Genomic DNA, 24,844 nt, shown 5'->3' on the forward strand with positions numbered 1-24,844 from the left:
GAATATCTGTAATTTCATTCGACTTGTGCGTGATAATTGTTCGCAATTGAAATACTGAGTTTTGATTCTTGATTAAATCAACATTGAAAAAAGTACATTTAATTTTTTCATTATTAAAGTGTATTTTTATATATTTGTAAGTAAATTAATAGTGCGATGATAAGAAGTGCATTTCTTTAAAATATTGCTGTGTTTCGATATTAACTCGAATTAAGTTTTATAATTGACATTGCTTTGACTAAGATCTTGGTGTAACATATGTGGAACATAAGTACATATGTAGCTTAATTGATTTTTTGATTAATTCTTAGAAAAAGATACGTAGGAGATATTTCGACGATTCTTAATAATGAAAGAAAACTGGAACGACGAATCTCACTACGCCCTAAATGTTTACGAAAAAGTTCTTGGTATAATTGGAGTTTGGCCTTTGAATGCGGGAGAATTTAAATCCATCGCACGATGTTCCTTAGCCATTTTGATCCAGGTAAATATTACAAAAATAATTATTAACAAACTGGATAAAATTAAAGATATGTACGAAGTATATATATTTTTATTTTTTTTATACTTCTGTCATTACTCCTGTATTACAGAAACCATTTTCATCTCTAGAAATGGTTTCTTAAACAAAAACACTTGTTAAACATTTGTAAAACTTATGTGAGTAATTAATAATTAAAAATAAAGAAATCGCGAATTAACGCGATTTTTTCGGCGATTAGATCAGTACTATTGGCAGCCTGTCTCTGGAAGCGTATCGGCAGTGCCTCGGTGCCGAAGACATGATGGAGGCTTTTCTAATGGACCTCTCGTCTCTCGTCAGTCTCTCCAAGCTTCTAGTCATCCGCCTCACTTGGAGGCACACTTACGTCCTGGTGACTTCCGTTATCGACGACTGGTCGGTGACGTCGGTGTCCCGGGACACGCGACAGCGGGAGGTGATGATGAGGTACACCCATGTAGGCAGGATTGTGTCCTGGACGATGTTGTATCTGGGCTACGCATCGGGCATCTCGTTCCTCTTCAATGCCGTATCGTTCGACAGTTTGATACCCTGGCTAAATGTCTCCAAGGCTAACGATAACGATAACGATACGGTTGTGACTACATATTTTCTGGCGACTTACTGCGTCTTCGGATCACTGCCGACAACTACTTACAGCTGCGTCTTGCTGCTACAAGTGGCGCAGATCTTCGTGAATGCCACTTCGCATTGCGGAAACGATGGTTTCTTCTTCGGTCTGGCGATGCACCTATGCGGGCAGTTCGAGATACTGCAAATGGACTTTGCCAGCATCGAAGTAGAAAAGCGAACCTGCAAAAAGAGAATACGGATGTTAATCGGCAGACATTGCCATTTGATAAGATTGACTGACAGTTTCGAGTACGCATTCAACATGGCCATTTTCACACAGGTGTCAATGAGCGTGCTGCTGCTTTGTGTGGAAGGTATTCCGTTTCGGTATTTCTTTAAATTACGTATTCCCTGCTATCCACACTGTAACTACAATATAAAATACAATGACTTTTGCTGGGCAAAAATGATTGTGCTTTATGTTTGGATTAGAATTTACGATATTATAGCTTTATGTAACAAACTATTAATAGCAAATATTTCTATTGTACACATATTGGACTTTACTGTTCTTTTCTTTTATATAACTTGAGTTTCCGCCTTTCGAAAGCTCTAAAAATTATAAATTAAATACTTGACATGTTAATATTGTATCTGCTCTAACAAAAAATTTCAGAACTTGGTAAATAAAATATTAAGTAAAAAAAATAATAACAAAAACATTATAAAATAAGAAATCAAAGGATGGCAAATAAAATCTCTTAAACTAAAAAAAAGCGAGCATGCCTAGATTTGTTCCGAATCTATTATAAATATTCAAAATATCTTCACGAGCCAGAAATTTGCGTCCTAAAAAATTTAAAGACTTAAAATCTCAGAAATAAAATATATTATTCTTGTTATTGGAGATATTGCATATTATATTAAATCATTGAAGTTACATTGTGTCTCTTTGTAATAATTTAAGATTTATTTTCAGGTATGCAATTGACAATATCATTAAAGTTAAGTGATAACGTCGCAGCAATAAAACACGTTGTCTTGATTCTAACAATGCTGGTGCAACTGTATCTTTATTGCTACGCTGGCGATCAGTTGGAATACGTAACCGGAAGGATCGCGTACGGCGCTTATGACAGTCCGTGGTATAATTTTGATGTAAAGGTAATGAAAAACCTGCGTATGGTGATGTTTCGAGGAAGGATGCCGCATCGAACGACAGCCGGGAAATTCCTACCGATGAATTTATTTTCATTTAAAGAGATTTTGAAAGCTACAGGCTCTTATCTTTCCGTTCTCAGAGTAATGATAGATGTGTAAAATTGATATTGTCGGCACACGATTATAAATTATAACTGATACCTTGAATGCAATATTTCCTCCCTTCGTTTTCTTTGGTCTTGCATACGTGAATAGTTCGATATGTGTCTGGGTGCGACATTGATTAATATATTTTGCCAAACGTTAAGTAAGAATATACCACGATATTAAAGTTCGAATGTTTGTATCCATACCACGTTATAATAAATCGCGCAAAACGCACAATATTACTCGACAATCATCTCAACATGATAATATATAATTAATTTAAGAAATGCTTATATATATTGTTGACTTATTTTTTATTCAAAATAGTTTCAGAATAATTTTTTCCTTTTCCGGAAAAATCCAAAGCCCTAAAAAAATGTATAACTATAAATTATTAACAATAATTGCTTAAAAAAGGATTTATTCTAGTATTATTTAATATGTAACGGTTATAATGTAAAAAATTATAAAAATATTAATATAAATATAAAATAAATATAAAGATAAATATTAACGTCACAATTCTTAGAATACACTATTACAATTTTTCTACGTAAAGTTTATCTTTTTTCCTTTCCTTTCTTATGTTCAAATCTATCTAAAATCGTATAAGATTTTGAAGATTCGTATACGAATCTTTCCCCAGTGAGGGCAAGAACAGTTTCGTAAGATCGCTTAGGCAGTTATTTGTATATTTTTTATTTATCACGAAATATAATATTTAAACAGCTATAGGTAAGTCTAATAGATATCTACAGATATTAAGAGGCACCGTCGAGGACAATGTTAGAAAGCGTATTATTTCTAACCATATTATTTGTACAAATACAAATGCAAACGAATGCTTGCATTCTTCAAGAAAGTCACGAAAGCCGAAGGTATGAATAATAAATTAGAAAAAAATCCAGGTGGTCGGTTGCATCACCGAAGGGTTGCTTATGTATTGCAGGTAACAAATCGAATATTGAACGATGCGGTTATTGCGTAGGGCGGGAGGAACAATAGACAAAGAACAGCAGCCGCTTTCAAGGAATAACGATTTTAAGAGACACTTGAAAGATTCAGTGTAACAGTCGGCGGACTAGATAATAAAGATCTTATACGCTCTTACGCAATTGTAAAACTTTAAGTGTTCGAGAATGGGATCAAGTACAGATTGGAATACTGACACTGCACATATTTTGAATTTTCATAAAAATTTTCTTGGCATAATTGGACTGTGGGTATTAGATGATAAAAATATATTTTCGAGAATTCGATGGTTTTTATCGACGATAGTGGAAGTAAGTTATGCTTCTTTAATGTAATTTGTATTCTTACAAATTCACGTATAAGTATTTGAACTGAATTTGTTTCTTTCATCTCATTAAACAAAATACTATGTTAAATTTTAGTTTAATTTTATATATTGTATATATACATATATCTATTATATATAATATATATGTATATATATACAATATTTTGCCTTGCTAAAAAGATATTTTGTTATACATTTATTAAATAATTATTAAACGTTATATGTATATATATAGTAAATTATTATATATTTTTTAAATAAAATAAAAATACATTTATATTGAGATGCAATATCTCTATTTCACTTTCATGAATCAGACGAGTACATCGATCACCATGTCACTAGAAATGATTCGACATTGTAATGGCCATGAGGATGCCATGGATGCTTTTGTACAAGGCTCATCGTCAATATCTAGTGTGGTAAAACTGCTTTTGCATCGCGTATATTGGAGACAAAAATTTATTTTGGTAAAATCGGTTATCCATGATTGGACTTACGTGAAAAATTCTCACTCTTGCGACATCATGATAAAGTACGCGCGCATAGGTAAACTAGGCTCCTCGATATTCTTCTATTTCGGTTGTGGCTCGTTCATATTCCTCGTTTCCACTGTCGTGTTCGCCAATATCGATTTGTCTTCTGAAAAGCAAATTTTTAATGAAACGTACCAAAGAAAACTGATATTAACGGCCTATTGCGTCTTTGGAAAGTATACATCTTCTTTCGCTTACTGCGCCATTGGAGCTTTACAGTTTGTGCAGTTTGTCGTTAACGTCATTGCGCAGTGCGGGAACGACGGGTTCTTCTTCGATCTCACGATGCACATGTGCGGGCAATTTGCAATTCTCCAGATGAATTTTACTGAATTGGGTTGCGAAGAATTTTCCTACCGCACTAAACTCGCCACCTTGTTGAAGAGACATTATCAACTTATGTATTTGTCGCATTATTTAGAGAAAACATTCACCCTGGTCATCTTGGCACAAGTTTTTATGAGCGTCCTTGTCCTGTGTGTCGAAGGTAGACATATTTAACGTAAAAGTATTTTAAATAAACAATAACGAAATTTATTTTTGTAAACTCTTTGAAATTTATATTTGTTACTCTTATTCCATGTCATATACAATACATATACATACATCATATGTACATATGTATGTATGTATGTACACACACATTTATGTATGATATAGAATAATTAATAAATGTAAATTCCAAAATTTTTACAACAAAAAGTTAAAAAATGTATGTATATATAATTCAATGTTCCGACTGACTCATCAACGGCCAGCCCAAACCTCTAAACCTATTAGAAACATGAAATTTGAGGAGTATATTCCTTCCATAGCACTCAATAAGAAGGGATTTTTAGAAATTCGACCCCTAAGGGGGTGAAAAAGGGTAAAATATATTTTTACAACTTTCTTAATATCTCTTGGCTCCGATGAGATATCGACTTGGTTTTTGCTTACAAAGGTTACCTATACAAGTGCTTAAAAACATAATTCAAAATTTTGCCCTAATCATCTACCTATATATATATATAGGTCCGGAAGTATGTTCCGGGACTTGTCCTACGGCAATTTTTGGGACAGTTTTTTGAATCTGATTACATATGCGTTATATTCCAGGACTGTACATTTCAAAAAACGTAAACAGTCCCGGAACATACCTCTGGACCTACATATATATATATATATATAATCAAATGTTCCTACTGACTCATCAACGTCCAGCCCAAACCCCTACATCTAGAAACATGAAATTCGGAGAGTATATTCCTTCCATGACGTAAGCACCCACTAAGAAGGGATTTTTAGAAATTAGAAACCCCCTAACGGGGTGAAAAGGGGTAAAACGTGTTTTCAATATATCTTAGGCCTGTTGATATGTCGATTTGATTTTTGCTTATAAAAGTTACGCATACAAGTGCTTAAAAACATAATTAAAGATTTTGCTTTAATCAAACCCTAAAGGGGCAAATCTAAATTCGGGGGTGAATTATAGAATCCGTCACATACCGTAGCGAAGCACGGGTGTATCAAAAGCTGTTCATACATATAGTGTAAATAAATTACAAAGACTGTGTCAGAATTAATTTAATATTTCTAACTATTTTTTAAATTTATCACTAATTATATTTAATATTGTACTGTTGTCAGGTTTTCTTTTACTTCTCTCGCTTGAAATGAACGATACTTTTGCCGCTGCAAAACATAGCATCTTTATTGTCGCACTACTGGTGCAACTTTTTCTCTATTGCTTCGCTGGGCAGACATTGGAGTTCCAATCGAAAGGATTGGCCTATGCAATTTATAAATCTCCATGGTACACTTTTGACCTGAGCATGATGAAAAATTTACCACTAATAATTCTTCGAGCGGTTAATTCTCAGCAACTAACTGCAGGAAAGTTTGTAGCAATAAATTTGATGACGTTTAAGGAAATTTTAAAGGCTTCCGTTTCGTATTTATCAGTGTTAAGGGTAATAATCAAACGATAAGTAGAAATTCTTTTAAAAGAAAAGTAGATGGTTTAGTTTTTCTTTTGTATGTATAAATTACTTTATTTATATAGCTAATGTCTCTCTTAAACACACTGAATAAAATGTCCAGCTTTAATTGGAAAAAACCGTTCCACTACTTTATCCGATTTATTTGTGACGGATTTGGAATTATCCGATAAAGTAATGTATGCCTTTATCTAATGAAATGTAATTTCCGATAAAATGTGAATGGAAAATAAGTCGCCGTTTATTTGTTCGTTCAAATTTTATTGGATTAATATATAACCTCGATATAATGGAATTATTCGCTCGTATGTGTACCAAATAATAAAAGGAAAAAGGTCAATAAACGAGCAAAACAAAAATGATTAATAAATCAAATAAGAAAGTACATAGAAACGTTTCAATTACACCCAGTCTTCTTCAGCCATAACATATATCATTTAAATTAAAATACAAATAAATAAAACATATATAAAAGTATAGAGAAAGCGTTGAGAGATAACCAATAAAATTGACATGGGAACAACATCACGGTTTAAAAGCTATTGATACATATCTATCTAAAGTCAGGATAAAACGGAGATGTAATGTAGTCGGACAAGGAATCAATTATGGATCTGATAATATATAATTAATTCAAGAAATGTATATATATATATATATATACATATATACATTGTTGACTTATTTTTTATTTAAAATAGTTTCAGAATAATTTTTTTCTTTTCCGGAAAAATTCGAAGACCTAAAAATGTACTATAAATTATTAACAATAATTGATTTAAAAAAAGGTTTATTTTCTAGTATTATTAAATATGTAACGGTCATAATGTAAGAAATTGATAAATATTAATATAAATATACAAATATAAAGATAAATATCAACGTCACAATTCTTAGAATACACCATTACAATTTTTCTACGTGAAGTTTATTTCTTTTCTTTTTTCTTCTTATATTTGAATCTATCTAAAATCGTATACAATTTTAAAGATTCGTATACGAAACCCCAGTGAGGGCAACAGTTTTGTGAGATCGCTGTGGCAGTTATTTGAATATTTTTTATTTATCACGAAATATAATATTTAAACAGCTATAAGTAAGTCTAATAGATATCTACAGATATTAAGAGGCACCGTCGAGGACAATGTTGAATTGCGTATTATTTCTAACCATATTATTAGTACAAATACAAATGCAAACAAAAGCTATACTTGCATTCTCCAAGAAAGTCACGAAAGCCGAAGGTATGAATAATAAATTAGAAAAAAATCCAGGTGGTCGCCGGTCGGTTGCACCACGGAGGGGTTGCTTTAAGTATTGCAGGTAACAAATCAAATATTGAACGATGCGGTCATTGCGTAGGCAAAGGAACGTAGACAAAGGACAGTCGCTTTCAAGAAATAACGATTTGAAGAGTTACTTGGAAAATTCAGTGTAACAGACGGCGGACGAGATAATAAAGATCTTATACGCAAGTGCAAAATTTTAAGTGCTCGAGAATGGGATCAAGTACGGATTGGAATACTGACACTGCACATATTTTGAAATTTCATAAAAATTTTCTTGGCATAATTGGACTCTGGGTATTAGATGAGAAAAACGTATTCTCGAGAATTCGATGGTTTATATCGACGATAGTGGAAGTAAGTTATGCTTCTTTAATGTAATTTGTATTCTTACATATTCGCCTATACGTATTTGAACTTGTTTCCTTCATCTTATTAAACAAAATACTATGTTAAATTTTAGTCTATTTTTATATATTATATATATACATTTTGCCTCTTACTAAAAAGATATTTTTTATACATTTATTAAATAATTAATAAACGTTATATGTATAGTAAATTATTTTTTTTTTACTAAAATAAAAATACATTTATATTGAGACGCAATATCTCTATTTCACTTTCATGAATTAGATGAGTACATCGATCACCTTGTCACTAGAAATGATTCGACATTGTAATGGCTATGAGGATGCCATGGATGCTTTTCTAACAGGCTCATCGTCAATAACTAGTGTGGTAAAACTGCTTTTGCATCGCGTATATTGGAGACAAAAATTTATTTTGGTAAAATCGGTCATCCATGATTGGACTTACGTGGAAAATTCTCACTCTCGCGCCATCATGATAAAGTACGCGCGCATAGGTAAACTAGGCTCCTCGATATTCTTCTATTTCGGTTGTGCCTCGTTCATATTTCTCGTTTCCACTTCCGTGTTCGCCAATATCGATTTGTCTTCTGAAAAGCAAATTTTTAATGAAACGTACCAAAGAAAACTGATATTTTCGACCTACTGCGTCTTTGGAAAGTATACATCTTCTTTCGCTTACTGCGCTATTGAAGCTTTACAGTTCGTACAGATCGTCGTTAGCGCCATTTCGCATTGTGGGAACGATGGGTTCTTCTTCGATCTCACGATGCACATGTGCGGACAATTTGCAATTCTTCAGAAGAACTTTACTGAATTAAGTTGCAAAAAATTTTCCTACCGCACTAAACTCGCCACCTTGTTGAAGAGACATTATCAACTTATGTATTTGTCGCATTATTTAGAGAGAACATTCACCCTGGTCATCTTGGCACAACTTTTTATGAGCGTCCTTGTTCTGTGTGTCGAAGGTAGACATATTTAACGTAAAAGTATTTTAAATAAACATAACTAAATTTATTTTTGTAAATTTTTCGAAATTTATATTTGTTACTTATTCCATGTCATATACAATACATATACATACATCACATATACGTATGTATGTATGTATGTACACACACACACACACATTTATGTATGATATAGAATAACTAATAAATGTAAATTCCAAAATTTTTACAACAAAAAATTAAACAATGTATGTATATATCATACATATATTACAAATAAATTACAAAGACTGTGTCAGAATGAGTCTAATATTTCTAACTATTTTAAATTTATCATCTAATTATATTATCTAATTATATTATCTAATTATATATATATATATATATATATATATATATATATTTATTATAATTTATTATCTAATTATATTCAATATTGTATTGTTGTCAGGTTTTCTTATACTTCTCTCGCTTGAAATGAACGATACTATTACCGCCGCAAAACATAGCGTCTTTATTGTCGCAATGCTGGTGCAACTTTTTCTCTATTGCTTCGCTGGGCAGACATTGGAGTTCCAATCGAAAGGATTGGCCTATGCAATTTATAAACCTCCATGGTACACTTTTGATCTGAGCATGATGAAAAATTTACCATTAATAATTCTTCGAACGGCTAATCCTCAGCAATTAACTGCAGGAAAGTTTGTAGCAATAAATTTGATGACTTTTAAGGAAATTTTGAAATCTTCCGCCTCGTATTTGTCGGTGTTAAGAGTAATGACTAAACGTGAGTAGAAATTGTTTTAAAGGAAAAGTAAATGGTTTAGTTTTTTAAAATATAAATTACGTTATCTATATAGCTAATGTCTGTTAAACAATTGTAATTAATTGATAAGTTTTTTCTGTAAATAATAACAAATTAAGATGTTTAATTTGACGGAATGGCAAAATTGCATTAATATTATATTTATTGGGAGTTATATTATAAATACAAAAAACATTAAGAAAATGTATAAGAACCACGTTAAAGTAATGTGTAATGATGCAAATAAAAATTAAAAAAAATTTGTAATACAGTAATTACGCGTAATATTATATATACATAGTGTTTATTAAGTTATATTTACTGTGAAGGAATAAATGTGTGTGAAATTATTACCTGAAATAATGAAGTGAATATAGCTTCACCAAATGCACCGCTCGCGCTGTTCCTTAGGAATGACTACGCTAGGAATGACTACGGCGGAAGGATCGAGTGTAAAGACATGTACACCGATCTCCTTTCGCACTTATTTTGCTGGCAAGAGAAGTTCTCCGCTCAAGTTAATAAAACATGAGTTCGATGAAATAATGAGTTAATATGGCGCAATTGAAAACTTATAATGTCCGATAAGAATCGAACAATCGTAAATCGATATGGTAATTTGGCAAAATTTAGTTCGTAACAACTGAACGAAGTAGTTTCGAATGGACGGTCATTCGAATTCTTCCGTTCGCCAGAATGACGGGTAAACGTTGGAACGACGACGTCGCTTACGTTTTCTCCACTCAAAGAGTATTTCTAAGAGTATATGGTTTGTGGCCATTGGAAACGCAGACAGTGTTCACGAAGATACGATGGGGCGCTTGCATGATTGCACAGGTACGTTAATGCAAGAGGGATGGCTAGTATAATGTGTATAGTCAAGGAAAAGAAGGTCTTAAAATTTGCAAAGTAGTTTTGTGAGCAATTTTTTTCTAAATGCGCAATGATATTTTGAAGGAATACACAATTTCTTCTTTTAACATTTTATTTTTTTGTTTGACAAATGTATACTCGCAATAAAACATGAAAAAGTTATTTGCATCTACCATTATTTCTTTATATTTATTGGTATTTGTGCAGATATTATTTGTTATTTAGTTTTTGATACTACCCTTCATTATAATCCATCTCTTCTGGGGCAGTAAGGATGCCGGCTCAAATATAGAATGTGTAACATACCTTGTGTCTACGACGATCGCAATCGTAAAAGGTTTATGTCTTACCGTCAGTAAAAAGAAATTGGCAACGAACATTAACGCTGCTATCGATGATTGGATATCTGCTAAAGATAATAAGGAAACTAAGAAAATTATGAAGAAACATGCAGATAGATCTAGAATACTTACCCTTACGTTATTATACTCACTATTAATTTGTTGTGGCGCATATATAGCAGTCGTCATTTTCATAAATCTGAAGATACTCTTCACGGACAAAAATTTAGTGGATGGTAAAATTTGATTGTATTCATTATTATATACTTGTCAACTTAATTTTGTAATTTAATTGTATACTAAACTATTGTAACATTATTTTGACATTTTCCTTTCTTCTAATTTATAGTTAATACAACAAATTGGTTGCCCATGTATCCATCTGGTCCATTGGGTAACTTGGTCACGGGTTCACAGTTTGCAATACTCTTGCCTATTCAAATCGTTCAAATAACGATATTATCTGCCTTATTATGTATCGCGGACTGCTTTTTCTTCAATATCACGATACATCTCACTGGTCAACTTGAATTACTTAAGAACAAATTCAAAACTTTTGCGAACGAACCGGACACCGAAGCAAATTATCGAAAGAAATTTGTCGGTTTGATTAACAGGCACAGCGAGCTAATGGAATTGTATGAAAATTTGGAAGATAGCTTTCACTTTCTTATATTATCTCAACTTGTGGTAACGACAATTATGCTTGCAATGATAGGTAATGTATATCGAATATTTATTTCGTATTTATTATATAATGCAATATATTATATAAAATCCACACACACGACATATTTGTATGAAAATTGAGGAGACCATAGATATTATATAGACGGAGCATAAGCTCAGCGGGGGAGACAGATTCGCGGTAAGGGGAGCATACCTATACTTCGGCTATCAAAGAATAGAAGATATAAAAGATATAGCGATGCTTTCAGCGCTGATGTGAGCCGAACCGGCCGAAAGCAGTCGAAAACGACCAAAGTATAGACCTGGATATTCCGACTCTTCCCTGCCAAATTTTAAGGCCCCCGCACAATGAAGAATATAAGGAACAAGGAATAAATATTAGCGATTAGAAATAAGAAATCAGGAATAAAGCTAGTGTAGCATTAATACACGGCTTCCGATAGGTTAAAAATCTATTATCTGTGTTATTCCCTGTTTCTGTTGCCTGTGTTTTTCATAGTGCATCCAACTTTATTTTTGAATCCTGATTCCTTAATCCTAATCGCTAATATCTGTTACTTGTCCCTTATATTTTTTATTGTGCGGAGGTCTTTACACACCCCTCATCCATAGTGGCAGCTTATGCTCCCTCTATATATGCCTATGTGTGTGTGAAAGAGACTTAATTATAATATATTTTATTAAAAATTTAAGTTTTCACCCTCACACAGTTAACACGTTGAACACGTTTGTACATATCTTAAAATAAAATGTTTATTTTTAGGATTACGTTTAAATATATACCTGAACGAAAAAAATTATATTGAAGCAACAAAGAGTGTTCTTGTCTTGAACTACTTATTAATGCAATCATTAGTATTCACGTATGGCGGTGAATACCTGCAAAAGGAAAGCGAAGGCATATTCCATGCGTTATACACAACTTCCTGGTTTAGGCTTCCTTTAACGTTGATGAAGGATTTGCATTTCGCGATGATGAGATCGAGTATTCCGTTTCGCTTAACCGGTGGAAAATTTTTCTTTGTTAATCGCGAGACAATGATGTACATCTTCAAGACATCGGCCTCGTATATTTCAGTTTTACGAATAGCGATAAGAAAGTCATATAGTCAGTAGCATTCATGTGTGCGTATTATGCGTCGTGTGTATGTGCGTATACGTATGGCGAGATTAAAAATTCTCCAGAGATCTTATGACAACTGATACTATGTGCAAATATGGATTAAAAATATTTTGATACTATTCACTTTGACTTGCAGTAAAGAAAAAAGATGCCGTTTATTTGATTAAACTGAATCGTTCACAACGTTTATGTCGCATATCAATCGAGAAAAAAACGGGATTTCGCGGGATTTAATTTTGGAATTTAATATATTTGCAATTTACATTAAGATACATTGTTTAACCCTTTTAGTACTATGGACATGTAAACACATCTAGCAAATAACACACTGAGGGTTATGGGCGAGTTTATGCATTCGCTGAATCGGAGCGCTATATATGGGCATATATTTTTATGTGATATCAGTCTTAATAAAATTTTAAAATAAACAAAAACTTAGCGCTAACACGTGCTATAGTTATGATATTTCGCGCACACACGATCCTTTCATCAAAAGTATTTAGCATTGAAAGAGTTAATTATAAGGAAAAATTAATGCACCATAAAATGGTTTGTCATGAATTCTGGCCCCGACTTTACATTATTACGTTTTTCTTTATATTAAAGAGATATAATTTATCAAATGTAAGTTTTAAAATTATATGTACATTGTTTATTTCAGTTAGTCTTATATTGCTGATTTTTCTTCACAATGGTTTTTTTATTTTTATGATTATTTATTATATCTATATGTATAATCGCGCAGGCTACTGAAACAGGCTTGGAGGCAAAGAATGGATATAAGTAATCGCACGACAATGATACGATAGTAGATATTATAATTGAAATTTACGTAAAATAACTGTTGACCAATGTATCAAATGCCTATCACGAAGATTTATTATTAAAATTATACATGTTCTTACCGGTATCCTATTTAGTATCTGTTAATATGTGCCTCGTTGGCGACAACTCCTCCTCCCAATAAGTTTATATCACATAATGAATATGTGGAAATTGATAACGTGTGTATAAGTATGGATTGATACCATGCGAACGAAATTTAACAGGGTTCATCAACGGCAAGGGAACTGGAATCACTAATTTGTCAAAAAATAAGATTTGTCACAAAATTTTACATCTGGATATTGGATAAAGCGTCTTATATTGTTGATAATAAGCATAAATCTCTTGCAGATCACGAGCATGAGCACAGATTTCTCGTAGGATTAACAAAGAAAAATTAAGGTGTTTAAAAGACAACAGTCAGCTGTAATTTTCCACCTTTTATTTAAAGCCAGAGATAAAAATTTATGAGTTCACAACAATGTTGATGTTACTAACGCTTGTTGTTCACTTTTTAGTCGGCTGCTTGGCAGGAGCAGCGGTTTTCGTATCTTTGTCAGCTTTAACTTCCGGGGTCTTCGTTACGGTCTTTTTGTATTTAGCCAGTTGCTCTTTCCTTCTTGCCAAGAGCGCGACGGTTTTCGACGTCGACGATCTCTTTGGCAATTTTACCTGCATTATATGAAGTCAAAATTTCAAATACAAAATGTCAAATATATTCTAATTTATTTCATTTTTCGATTCAGAAATCTTGTTATTTGAAATATTTCCATCAAGATTTTGTGTACATATATATCTTTAAAAGTTAGAAGTTTTTTGCTTTAATACTGGGTAATTCCGAGAGATATAATCAAAATTAAAAGACACAGTTGTACTTACGCCTCATTTCTCTGCAAGAAGAATATCCTTCTAGCGCTGGCTCTTCTTCGCAGTCAGGATGGCACGATTCAGAACTACGCCGTTGAAGAACCCTGTAAAATTTCGTTCGCATGGTATCAATCCATACTTATACACACGGTATTAATTTCCACATATTCGTTATGTGACATAAACTTACTGGGAGGAGGAGGTCGTCGCCATTGAGGCCCATTCATCGCAGGGTATAGTCCCGGGAAGGGCGGAAATACCGGAACAAGCATGGGCGGTCTGGGCATCGGCATTGGTTTGGGCAATCTAGGCATCAGCATTGGTCTGGGTAAACACTGAAATAAACATCGGTTTATCGAAATGGTACTTAAATATTTGATAAATTGTTCTATATTATTTCAGACGAGTCTCCAACCTTATTTTTGCATTATTTTTATTTCGAACGATTCAAACAAGCGTTAAATCAGTTTTCTTTTTTGAATATCAAAGTTAACCGCACTTACCACGTAGGGTTGGTAAAAGAGAGGATAGTCAGGATAACTTCTTCTAGATGAAAATTTATTTTTGTCATAGTCTACCCTCCTTTCCTTAGCTCGTTCACTAATTGGCGAATGACTTCTACTCCTGAAATGCATGAAAAGCTCTTTTATATTTCCGATATACAATAAAAATCTCATTTACTACATTGAAATTAAAACTTCGTTATAACACACAGGGAAATTTGCATCTCAGAACACTAACAAGGAAAATTAATAATAAAAGTATTTTTCTTAATACAACTTTTTTAATTACGATCTTTTAAATCAATTTCAATATGTGACTAAAATAATATACAGGTCCATGAATCGCTTGCACAACTTTAAACATTATAGAATATATGATTATTGATTGGAACTTCTTTCCGAGTTTTATTCTTTTCGCTTTTATTTATTTTACTTCCTTTTTTCGTATATTTTATATTAATTTCTTAATTATTTAATAATTAGATTTTATTTTTGTACCTATAACGAGATCTCGAGCGATTTCTACTGAGAGGTGCACTGCGACTACCATAACGTGATGTACTTCTATCTCTTCTTTCGCTTCTACTTCTATCTTTCTCTTTGCTGTCTCTTATTGAGCTACTTCGCCTCCTGGAATTACAATAAAAGTCTCTAATTGTGTATATATATATATATATATATATATATATATATATATGTAATATATTTTCTTTACATAAAATAAAAAACTTATTATACAACTGCTAAGATTCTTAGAATTTTTTATTTGTGATAGATTTTCTCCAGTGTTTTAAAAGAGAGAAAGTAAAGAAAAAATAAAATTTACATATAAATATTTATTGTAAAAATCTAGAATTATCGCTTATTGGCAATTTGTTAAGCCGTTATTTATTAATGGATGAATTAAGACTAACCTGTCGCGATTATATCTATCATCATTATCTGTTCGGTCATCTCGACGTATAGTTTTCTTGTCCGAGCTAAAATAGTTATGTTAATGTGTTATTATCACATATAATAAATTAATATTACTGCTATGTTTAAATATTTAATGAAATACTTATCGAATCACGAATAATTTAACCAAATTTATTATATATACATTTATGATGTATAATTAAAAATAAGAAATTGTAGAAAATTATTAACAAATTTATATTAAATATTTCATTATTCACAGTACAATATACAATCTCAAAAATAAATTTTTTTAAATGTAAAACTATATATCAAAATAAAACAAAGGAAGACATTTCTGTTTATGTAAAAAAAGTTCTAAATTACAGAATGTGTGTATATAACTAATATATATTATAATATATATTAGTTATAATTAATTTTCAAACAACTTTATATCCATAATATATCCGTAATATATCGGATATCCATACATCTATGAATCAATAAAAATAGATAAAAGAATGATTAATTTATAATAAATTAATTGCACAATTCATATAAAATATCCAAAAGTTAAATCTTAAAATATAAAATCATAAAGTTTCTAGAAACTAACAATAGACAGATTCAAATTTAATAATAAAATAAAAGAATTTTTGTTTCCAAAAAAACTTACAGTTGAAACTTTATATCCACAATATATATAGTTATATATATATATATATATATATATATATATATATATATAACTATAAAAACATCTGTTTCAGTTATACATAAAAAGAATTTTATATTTTTACATGATTTACATGAAAAAAAGTGTATTCAAATATACTGTTATTTTTATGTTGTAGAATAATGTCGCTAGTTTAATACTAAAATGCTACACAATGTACATTAATAATAATATATAAATCTCGAAGGATGTTTAATATTAGATTTTCAAAAACTGACTAACTTTTAGTGCTGAAATGATTAAAATATCACCCTTTAAAAGACAAGACCGAAATTTAAATTATTTCATAATGTCACTTGTATATAAAGTACACTTTTCACCTATATTATTTTTATACCTGTACTTAAATAAAATTCAGGTTTTTACCTTATATCCACGTATCTTCTCCTTCTTCTCTTTTTTCTTCTTCCTCTACTTCATTCTCTATAATAATGATATATAAAAAAATATACCCTTACCTGATATGCAAAATTTACCTTGCCTTTCTGCTAGTTTTTCACCAAATGTCTGCTATCTTGCCTATCATGATCATCCCACTGTAAATTTTATAATAAAAGAAAGAATAAAAATTTATACTATTATAAAAAAAATGTTTTGTGTCTATATTAATCCATTCACAATAGATGTTTTTTTAATAAAATGTCTTAATTTTTTGAAATTGTAATTATAACTATAATATTGTAATTATGATATATAGTTACCATTTGTTTATATGCAGAAACAGAAATTATATACTCCCTTAAATCTTTAAACTTATAAAAACGCAATACTCAATAGTTTGTAAATACACAATATTCAAAACAATTAAAAGATTTAAAAAAAATCTATAAATAGATTTAGATAATATTATGTTAAAAATGATAATATTGTATATATATTTACAAAGAAAATTTAATTATAGAAAATAAATATTATATACACCAAGAAAAACATTTAAAATTCAAAATATCTAGTAGAGCATATATACATACACATTAAAAAAATTTTTTGAACTATTTTGAATAACGTATTTAAATTAAAATTTAAAGAATATTTAAAATAAAGGTTACAAAGAATTTAAACAGCCGAATAACTTAAAACAATAAAGATAATATAATATTCAATGCGCAGAAAAAAGAAGATATGCAATATTTTATTTGATTAATATATTTATTTTTTCTCTTACCAATTTTTCATGAGTCCCATTATTCCTCCATGATTTTCAACAGTTATTAATGAGTTCTACAATCCGATATTCTTCAAAGAATTTGCTATAGTTTATACCAAATTATCTATTTATTCATTTATTTATTCATAAAAAAATTTTTGGTATATTGGACATACTATATAAACGTTAGAAAATATAAGTAAAAATGAAACACATACGATAATAATGAATAAAAAAATAAATAAATAAACAAGTGAAAGAATTAAATGTATTATACCTTGGGATTAATGCCTTTTGACGCATTAACTTTTAGCTGAAATAAAAAGTCTTTATATGAAAATCAAGTCACAGTTTCTACACAAATCTATCTCATCCTAGTCAGGATTTTGATTTCGAACTATTCAGCCTTTAGAATAGTCTATTAGTCTTCGCAAATACTTCGTAAGAGATATTAGAAAATAGAAAATACTAAAGGCCACAAAAAAATGTTAAAAACATGTATACGCACTCAAAATCTCGAAAGAACGAGAAAAAAGAATGAAAAGGAATGCAAATAACGAATACAAATACGTTACACAATTAATTATTTAAAACAAAATCATATAATTTTATTTTAAAAAAACGTTACTGGCAATGGTACTTTAAAAAATACTATAATAAATGCTAAAAAAACGTAAAAGTTATGATATAAAATGGTATAAGTTAATTCTATATATCACATTTGCCTTCTAAAACAATGGATTCTTATTTGAAATATTTTCTTCTTCTACATCTTATTTGTATAAGATGCATGTAAGCAATACTCAATATATGTATATACATTCATATAAATTTTATAATTTTATGCATATATATGCAATATATACGCAATATTCAATATATCTACATAAATTTAATAATTTTATGTATGTATAAGCAATACTCAATATATTCATATAAGTGTTATAATTTGTGTGTGTGTGTGTGTGTGTGTGTGTGTGTGTATGTGCGTAAGCAATACTAAATACATCCACAGATGTAATAATTGTATACAAGGCCCATTTTAATCAATTATCCCTAAAAAAGTTATTTTTTTCAATATTAGAAAATAGTTCAGAACCCTGTATAAGCAATAATCAATATATCCATATAAATGTAATTATTGCATATAAGCAATACTCATTGTCAATGTGTGGTGTGTACATTCATATATATATTACACTGATAAATTTAATAACTTTGTATGTGTATCTATAAGCAATACTCAATATGTTTTTATATTTCAACACATACCCATAGTGCTGAGCTGTATCATCAGGTCTTCTGCCAATGTAAACGTTCTTCATACTTGTTGACAATTGCTTCTCTAAAACTCAAACGTATTTTTCTAACATTTTCTCAGTTGTTGCATTTTATCATAATCCAGATATATGATTTTATTTCATTCAACAGATATAAAAAATGGCAAATAATTGATTCAAAGAATATACGTATGCACGAGTGTGAAATCATTAATAACGCTATAATTACTAATTAATTAATGCATTAAATAAATTATTTAATTTATTTATAAAAATAAGTATATAATTACCCAATTGCTCATTTTGTGAGACTGTGATTGTTCGTATCTCTTCAGTTTTTTTTAATCCACTTTTTTGAAATATTGGACATGCACCTTCATCTACAATTGACCATTTTTCCCAATTACTTTTTGGTACAGATTATATATGTATATTATACAAGTCTTCATTACGATGAAATTGTAATTCTTCATTACGTTGAAATTGCAACTCTTCATATTATGTTGAAAAAATATTAAATATAATTACATTATATAATATAGTATCATAAACGGTTCATCTAAACATTAAACAGTTATATGTATCGCAAAGCTGATGTAATACTTTACTTTGTCTTCGAGGAACAATTACATCATCTGGATTTATAATGTCTTGTTCAATCTTGTCTGACGTACTCTGATTCTTCGTTGGAAGACATTCTGTGTAAATACGTATCTTGGTTAGTTGCAGTTCTTTCTTATCAATGGTTATACCTTCTGGACCGTTGCCTATTACTGATGTTCTTCGTCTAACAATAAAACAATTTAAAATACAGTGTATCAAATTTAAGATATTCTTTTCTAATAAAAAAAAAATCAACAATAAGTTTAAGAAAAGCATTAAGTTTATATCACAGTTACATTTATATTGCTATATTTTATATTATGCTCTCCCAATACTATTCATATTTATAAAATGTGAATTTGCCACTTTTTTGCCAAACGCATGCCATGTTTAGTTATCAACATTTAATTTGAAATTCGAAATTTCTATATATTATGTACTCTTTAGAAGTAGACTGCTCAGAGGAACTAATTTCTCTTCGTTGTGGACTACTGTTCTTGCTTCGCCTTTCATCTGTAGACTTTTCCTTTTTCATTGCTTCAGCTCGGTTCCTCTCGTACTCTTTCTTATATTTTTTCTTTTTTTCTTCGTGCTCTTTGTAGAACACTTGTTGGACACGCCACTGCTCTCTTATCTGTCTCAATCTTTCCGATCTTTCCTTCTCTTCCTTGGTCAATGATTGCCACCGTCGCCACTTTGTGCGAGAGCTCATTGTTATCGCTGTAAACAACAATATCATATAGAAATACAGTCTTGTAAAGACATAAGTAGAATGAATTAATGATCCTGTTTTTTGCTCGCAACGTCAAATGTATCTTTCTTTTTAACGATTCATTAAGTAATATATGTTTTACATGAATTCTTCTCGTTGTCCTACACAAAAGTTAAATAAAACATAATTGAAAACACACGTTTACAAAATATTTTATGGTAAAGTTTTATTTCATAATTTTGTGATTTTATTCGGAACAAAAAAAATATGAAGTACTTCGTGACGTAAGCACTTTTTGGTCAACACGCAGAATGCTGACTCAAGAATGCATAACCTAGGAGCGGACGTTGGAATTCACGTGTGCACATGATTTTTTTCTGAGAAATTTTGGCTATACCTTTAAAAATAATTGTTTTATACTGATAATCTTACCGAGTGCGCGGAGAGCCGAATGATTTCGCGCGATTACAAAGGAACGCTTCCTCTTTCTTCTCTTCTGGACGCACCTAACACAACGCCAAACGCCACGCTTCGAAATTTCGAGCACAGCTAACAAAAGAGCAATGACTGAACAGTGGATGAAATTGAAGATCAGAGTGAGGAGTGCAGAGATGCATCCGGTGCCACGCAGTGCCACGTGACTCGAATTCGCCGCGCCCAGAGCTGCGCGTGACTCCGCCCGCCGCCCTTTACGCCCTGCTTCGTTGGTCGGAGAAGGGCGCGAGTTTGACCCACCAAACTCAATTTATAACAGGTTTTTATTTAAAAAAGTCCCCATAAAAAAAATCAACAAGCGTTACTGCACTTTTTTGTTATATGTACCTATCTACTTGCCTACTTTTCAAATTAAGGTAACAAAGATTCGGCCTCGGTGAAACGCATATTTCCTCGCCTTCGCCAACCTTCGATTGGCAGCAGTCGAAGTAAAAAGTCGAAGTATCATTTGTCACAAAATTTTACATTTAGATATTGATATTAAATAAATCGCCTTATATTGTTGATAATAAGCATAGATCTCTTGCAGATCACGAGCATGAGCACATATTTCTCATAGGATTAACAAAGGAAAATTAAGGTGTTTGAGACAACAGTCAGTTGTAATTTTCCACCTTTTATTTAAAGCCAGAAATAAAAATTTATGAGTTCACAACAATGTTAATGTTACTAACGCTTGTTGTTCACTTTTTAGTCGGCTGCTTGGCAGGGGCAGCGGTTTTCGTATCTTTGTCAGCTTTAACTTTCTTAACTTTTGGGGTCTTCGTCACGGTCTTTTTGTATTTAGCCAGTTGCTCTTTCCTTCTTGCCAAGAGCGCGACGGTCTTCGACGTCGACGATCTCTTTGGCAATTTTACCTGCAATATACGAAGTCAAAATTTCAAATACAAACTGTCAAATATATTCTAATTTATTTCACTTTTCGATTCAGAAATCTTGTTATTTGAAATATTTCCATCAAGATTTTGTGTACATATATATCTTTAAAAATTAAAAGTTTTTTGTGCTTCAATACCAATACTGGGTAATTCCGAGAGATATAGAACAAATTAAAAGACACAGTTGTACTTACGCCTCGTTTCTCTGCAAGAAGAATATCCTTCTCGCGCTTGCTCTTCTGCGCAGTCAGGATGGCAGCCCGTTTCAGAACTGCGGCGTAAGGATTGAGACGTAGCATAGCCCGCGTGTTAGCCAATGGGTTCAGTTTCTTCACCCGACGCACCACCTTCTTTCTGTAATTGTATAGAATAAAATGTATCAATCACATTATCGTGAATTATGAGATAGAATAGATCCAATGTAGCGTTCCAGTTATCAAATTAAAAAGAAATATCTACGAACTGAATTATTGGGATACATAAGTTTTTCGTCTATAATAATTACCTGGGAGCTCTTAAGACTTTGCGGATCTCTTCAGACTTGAGAAGTCTGGACAGATCCGTATTGGCCATTTTGGGGAATGGCAAATTATAGCCTTTTTTTAGCTGTGACTCTTTACGCCAGGTTCCGTAAAGAGCGTCCAATTTTTCGAATGCGGACTTGGTCCAGATTACGAACCGTCCGACGTGGCCACCAGGTGCCAATTTCAACAGATTCATTTTGTTGATGTTCATCAGAGAGACACCAGGGATATTGCGAAATGCCTTACGGATGCCCTAGGAATCATACATAACGTGATTTACATAACAATCTTTTATAATCCACACTATGATGATTGCAAATTCATGTATAAATGTAAAATTTATTTTAATTCGCATACAAATCATGTGTTTATAGATTGAAATAAAGACAATATACTTAAAAAAAAACTTGCTTACCTGATCTTGGCCATATACGATCAAGGGTCCACGTCGCTGGATGCGTCGACGATTACGCATTTTTCCTTTACCCGCACGAAAACGTTGGGATTTGTACACCTAATAAATGAAACATAATTTAAAATAATTTGATTCAAAATTTAACAAAAATAACTTATAATTTAAATCAGGAGCACTTGCGTGGACTTTATTAACCGCCTCTTATTTATATAAAAAATTGGAATTCTAATAAAATATAAGGAAAACTGTTTGATGATTCATACCCTTTGCTAGTGAGCGTAAATCAACTAGCAAAGAACGCCTGAATACCATATTTCTCTAGCACCCATTAGGAGCATCCGAGCTAAACTTTGTTTTAGCAAAGATGCGGACATTCATTGGTGCACACGGACGTGATATACGGCAACATAGAGAGAAAGATTCTTAAGACTAAAATATAAAAATTAAAACCTTCTGGATGTCATTCCAAGCCTTGATGCGTCTCAAAAAAATGACAGCCTGCCTTGTTTTTATATACTCCTGAATTTTGTCGGAAACGACCAACGGAAATTCAGGAACCTCCTGGATCATGTGTCCTGTGTACAAATACGAAAACATATATGTTGATAAACTGTCCATTTTACTCATTTCACTCATACCTAAATTACTTTTAAAATAAATATATCAAAATTATTATAAAATTAATCGGTAATAAACACATAAAATTACATAATTATATTTTTCTATGATTCTTTCAAATTATTAAAAAAAAAAAAAAAAATACAATTATAAAAACTAAATGTAAAAAAAATTCAACGTTCTTTTAATAAAGTGTTATTTACGCGAAAGACAAACTTACCTTTAGACTGCACGAGTGCGGGGACACCGGAAGCAGCGATGGCAGAAACGAGAGCGTAACGTTTCTGATTGACGTTGACGTGATGATGCCAACGTCGCCACGGCTTGGTAGGCGCAAACATGCGCCCGCCTCGGCACATATTACCGAAGGCACCCTGACCAGAACGGTGAGTACCACCGCCACGTACACGAGGAATACGGGCCACAGCGCGTCCGGTACCCCATGATTCGGCAGAGGTTTGGTGACCTACGAGAAACAGAAACGTTCATTAAATTCACACGTGTTCATTATTTATTACCATCGATGCACGTACAATCAATAAAACAAAGATCAGTACTTACCAGCCTCTTTAGAAACGCAGTACGGCTGTCTGCTGTTTGTAGAAATCAATTGGTGAACAACGTTCACGATGTCGGGACGAATCGGTGCCTTGAAGACAGACGGCAAGGAAATCACGTCGTTCGACGGCTCATTCTTGTCGGTGTAAACCGTGATAAGCGGTCGTGCTGTTGATAACGACTAGAAAAAGAATATAAATTGTAACAATGCCGGTGAACGTATCAATAAAGTTTACATGAATAGTGGACCGTACATTTCTTGTCGCCTAACAATTAGAGATTATCTATAATTAAACATCTTTGAAATAGATCCTCAGAAATTCACTGTATCAGTATTTGGATTCTGCGTGGCGCTTGCCACAGAGAAGAATGCGACCAATCGACATAATTGGGAAGGCAAAAATCGTTTTTTGTCCGCGACATCGAAATTCTTTCCCGTCAAAATTCGCGCTCGCCGGTGGCGGACGCGACTTTTGTCAGGTCGTTGTTCGACGATCCGCGGATACCGCGCGTTCGGTGCACCACACAATCCATACGCGCGACATTCGTCGCAATGGCGGACCGGAGACATGTCGCCGACACGTGCACACGCTGCCGAGGAGCGTGGGCACGTGCTCGCGAGCTCCGCGCGGATTCCCGTGTCCTCGCGGTGCCGCGGACAATTTTCCGGTCGTTATCGGGAAATCGCGCTTGGGGGTGTACCGTCCGAACACGTTCGCGAGGACATCACAGATGGTACACCGGGGATGACGGTTGGGAACGACGGTCGGGAACGGGCGCGATTCGTCGCGACGAAATCGAGCGGGCGATCGCGCGAAATCGGCGAGGAGGGAGAGCCGCGACGTGCGCTCGCACGCGGGTGATCGAGTTCCTTACCATCTCGCGTCCTTCCTATTATTTTTCACGCATGAGACGAAACCTAACCAGACCGCGTTCGCACGACTCGTCTGGTCACGGGTAGAAAGGATCGGGTAGAGCGTAGAGTAGAGCGGAAGCTGGCACGACGTGGTGTGAGGAGACGGGGCGTAAATGGCGCAATGCGGATGCGCGTCGGTCCGCCAATCGGGAACCGATTCCGAGAAGAAATATGGCCGCGTTCAGCGGACACAACTGTTGAGTTCGTCTTATCAACACTCGGCG

General features: G+C 32.6%; 6 protein-coding genes and 3 long non-coding RNA genes across 29 annotated transcripts; 5 read left to right on the top strand and 4 right to left on the bottom strand.

Annotated features, from left to right (window-relative positions):
• Nucleotides 1-3: 3 nt before the first annotated feature.
• On the top strand, nucleotides 4-2,634 carry LOC143899969 (odorant receptor 4-like). Its single transcript, XM_077410829.1, has 4 exons — nucleotides 4-136; nucleotides 312-487; nucleotides 726-1,452; nucleotides 2,058-2,634. Exons 2-4 carry the CDS (start codon nucleotides 350-352, stop codon nucleotides 2,396-2,398), a joined length of 1,206 nt encoding a protein of 401 aa, XP_077266955.1. The 5' UTR covers nucleotides 4-136; nucleotides 312-349; the 3' UTR covers nucleotides 2,399-2,634.
• Nucleotides 936-4,561, bottom strand: LOC143899990 (uncharacterized). The gene is made up of 4 exons (XR_013257654.1): nucleotides 4,421-4,561; nucleotides 4,187-4,328; nucleotides 1,164-1,318; nucleotides 936-1,077 (listed from the first exon to the last, which is right to left on the bottom strand). It is a non-coding gene; the product is annotated as an uncharacterized LOC143899990 (long non-coding RNA).
• On the top strand, nucleotides 2,915-6,469 carry LOC143899971 (odorant receptor Or2-like). The gene is made up of 3 exons (XM_077410831.1): nucleotides 2,915-3,669; nucleotides 4,004-4,709; nucleotides 5,852-6,469. Exons 1-3 carry the CDS (start codon nucleotides 3,526-3,528, stop codon nucleotides 6,190-6,192), a joined length of 1,191 nt encoding a protein of 396 aa, XP_077266957.1. The 5' UTR covers nucleotides 2,915-3,525; the 3' UTR covers nucleotides 6,193-6,469.
• Nucleotides 4,559-9,395, bottom strand: LOC143899991 (uncharacterized). Its single transcript, XR_013257655.1, has 4 exons — nucleotides 9,306-9,395; nucleotides 8,541-8,816; nucleotides 8,307-8,448; nucleotides 4,559-4,696 (listed from the first exon to the last, which is right to left on the bottom strand). It is a non-coding gene; the product is annotated as an uncharacterized LOC143899991 (long non-coding RNA).
• On the top strand, nucleotides 7,576-9,629 carry LOC143899970 (odorant receptor 47a-like). The gene is made up of 3 exons (XM_077410830.1): nucleotides 7,576-7,844; nucleotides 8,124-8,829; nucleotides 9,263-9,629. Exons 1-3 carry the CDS (start codon nucleotides 7,701-7,703, stop codon nucleotides 9,604-9,606), a joined length of 1,194 nt encoding a protein of 397 aa, XP_077266956.1. The 5' UTR covers nucleotides 7,576-7,700; the 3' UTR covers nucleotides 9,607-9,629.
• A 680-nt stretch (nucleotides 9,630-10,309) lies between these two features.
• LOC143899968 (odorant receptor 4-like) lies at nucleotides 10,310-13,751 on the top strand. The gene is made up of 4 exons (XM_077410828.1): nucleotides 10,310-10,453; nucleotides 10,715-11,066; nucleotides 11,180-11,548; nucleotides 12,284-13,751. Exons 1-4 carry the CDS (start codon nucleotides 10,313-10,315, stop codon nucleotides 12,634-12,636), a joined length of 1,215 nt encoding a protein of 404 aa, XP_077266954.1. The 5' UTR covers nucleotides 10,310-10,312; the 3' UTR covers nucleotides 12,637-13,751.
• Nucleotides 13,752-15,760: 2,009 nt separating this feature from the next.
• On the bottom strand, nucleotides 15,761-20,807 carry LOC143899979 (uncharacterized). Of its 21 annotated transcripts, none has more exons than XR_013257638.1 (9): nucleotides 20,649-20,807; nucleotides 19,945-20,224; nucleotides 19,510-19,688; nucleotides 19,192-19,281; nucleotides 18,894-18,972; nucleotides 17,640-17,724; nucleotides 16,951-17,010; nucleotides 16,841-16,897; nucleotides 15,761-15,818 (listed from the first exon to the last, which is right to left on the bottom strand). XR_013257638.1 is itself a non-coding variant. In XM_077410850.1 (7 exons), the coding sequence occupies exons 2-6, from the start codon at nucleotides 20,214-20,216 to the stop codon at nucleotides 17,686-17,688; spliced, it is 624 nt and encodes a 207-aa protein (XP_077266976.1). In that variant the 5' UTR covers nucleotides 20,217-20,224; nucleotides 20,649-20,807; the 3' UTR covers nucleotides 15,761-17,010; nucleotides 17,640-17,685. The 21 variants fall into 21 exon arrangements, 7 of the variants coding, with proteins under 7 accessions (XP_077266976.1, XP_077266970.1, XP_077266973.1 ...); XR_013257643.1 differs by lacking the exon at nucleotides 16,841-16,897 and adding an exon at nucleotides 17,899-17,934 and having other exon boundaries at nucleotides 17,640-17,695; XR_013257644.1 differs by adding an exon at nucleotides 17,899-17,934 and having other exon boundaries at nucleotides 15,761-17,010; nucleotides 17,640-17,695; nucleotides 18,894-18,966.
• Nucleotides 20,808-20,846: 39 nt separating this feature from the next.
• Nucleotides 20,847-21,532, top strand: LOC143899992 (uncharacterized). Its single transcript, XR_013257656.1, has 2 exons — nucleotides 20,847-20,970; nucleotides 21,068-21,532. It is a non-coding gene; the product is annotated as an uncharacterized LOC143899992 (long non-coding RNA).
• Rpl4 (ribosomal protein L4) lies at nucleotides 21,312-24,734 on the bottom strand. The gene is made up of 8 exons (XM_077410823.1): nucleotides 24,581-24,734; nucleotides 23,708-23,885; nucleotides 23,367-23,612; nucleotides 22,979-23,103; nucleotides 22,529-22,627; nucleotides 22,095-22,366; nucleotides 21,784-21,943; nucleotides 21,312-21,568 (listed from the first exon to the last, which is right to left on the bottom strand). Exons 1-8 carry the CDS (start codon nucleotides 24,581-24,583, stop codon nucleotides 21,395-21,397), a joined length of 1,257 nt encoding a protein of 418 aa, XP_077266949.1. The 5' UTR covers nucleotides 24,584-24,734; the 3' UTR covers nucleotides 21,312-21,394.
• Between the last annotated feature and the right edge of the window lie 110 nt (nucleotides 24,735-24,844).

Source organism: Temnothorax americanus, unplaced genomic scaffold (genome assembly GCF_048541705.1).
Source record: "Temnothorax americanus isolate GAGA-0224 unplaced genomic scaffold, ASM4854170v1 Scaffold29, whole genome shotgun sequence".
NCBI classification, from domain to species: Eukaryota; Metazoa; Arthropoda; class Insecta; order Hymenoptera; family Formicidae; genus Temnothorax; species Temnothorax americanus.

Bases quoted from the DNA above. Each gene is read 5' to 3' on its own strand.
- LOC143899969 (XM_077410829.1), top strand. From the start codon at position 350: ATGAAAGAAAACTGGAACGACGAATCTCACTACGCCCTAAATGTTTAC. The intron at 488-725 runs GTAAATATTACA...TTCGGCGATTAG, and splicing joins CCTTAGCCATTTTGATCCAG to ATCAGTACTATTGGCAGCCT. The intron at 1,453-2,057 runs GTATTCCGTTTC...ATTTATTTTCAG, and splicing joins GCTGCTGCTTTGTGTGGAAG to GTATGCAATTGACAATATCA.
- LOC143899971 (XM_077410831.1), top strand. From the start codon at position 3,526: ATGGGATCAAGTACAGATTGGAATACTGACACTGCACATATTTTGAAT. The intron at 3,670-4,003 runs GTAAGTTATGCT...TTCATGAATCAG, and splicing joins TTTTATCGACGATAGTGGAA to ACGAGTACATCGATCACCAT. The intron at 4,710-5,851 runs GTAGACATATTT...TACTGTTGTCAG, and splicing joins CCTTGTCCTGTGTGTCGAAG to GTTTTCTTTTACTTCTCTCG.
- LOC143899970 (XM_077410830.1), top strand. From the start codon at position 7,701: ATGGGATCAAGTACGGATTGGAATACTGACACTGCACATATTTTGAAA. The intron at 7,845-8,123 runs GTAAGTTATGCT...TTCATGAATTAG, and splicing joins TTATATCGACGATAGTGGAA to ATGAGTACATCGATCACCTT. The intron at 8,830-9,262 runs GTAGACATATTT...TATTGTTGTCAG, and splicing joins CCTTGTTCTGTGTGTCGAAG to GTTTTCTTATACTTCTCTCG.
- LOC143899968 (XM_077410828.1), top strand. From the start codon at position 10,313: ATGACGGGTAAACGTTGGAACGACGACGTCGCTTACGTTTTCTCCACT. The intron at 10,454-10,714 runs GTACGTTAATGC...TTTGTTATTTAG, and splicing joins GCGCTTGCATGATTGCACAG to TTTTTGATACTACCCTTCAT. The intron at 11,067-11,179 runs GTAAAATTTGAT...TCTAATTTATAG, and splicing joins GGACAAAAATTTAGTGGATG to TTAATACAACAAATTGGTTG.
- LOC143899979 (XM_077410843.1), bottom strand. From the start codon at position 20,216: ATGAGCTCTCGCACAAAGTGGCGACGGTGGCAATCATTGACCAAGGAA. The intron at 18,973-19,191 runs GTAATTATATAC...AATACGTTTGAG, and splicing joins CTCACAAAATGAGCAATTGG to TTTTAGAGAAGCAATTGTCA. The intron at 17,725-18,893 runs GTATGTGTTGAA...TATAAACTATAG, and splicing joins GATACAGCTCAGCACTATGG to CAAATTCTTTGAAGAATATC.
- Rpl4 (XM_077410823.1), bottom strand. The intron at 22,628-22,978 runs GTTTTAATTTTT...TTCATTTATTAG, and splicing joins CTTGGAATGACATCCAGAAG to GTGTACAAATCCCAACGTTT. The intron at 21,569-21,783 runs GTAAGTACAACT...CGTATATTGCAG, and splicing joins TTCTTGCAGAGAAACGAGGC to GTAAAATTGCCAAAGAGATC.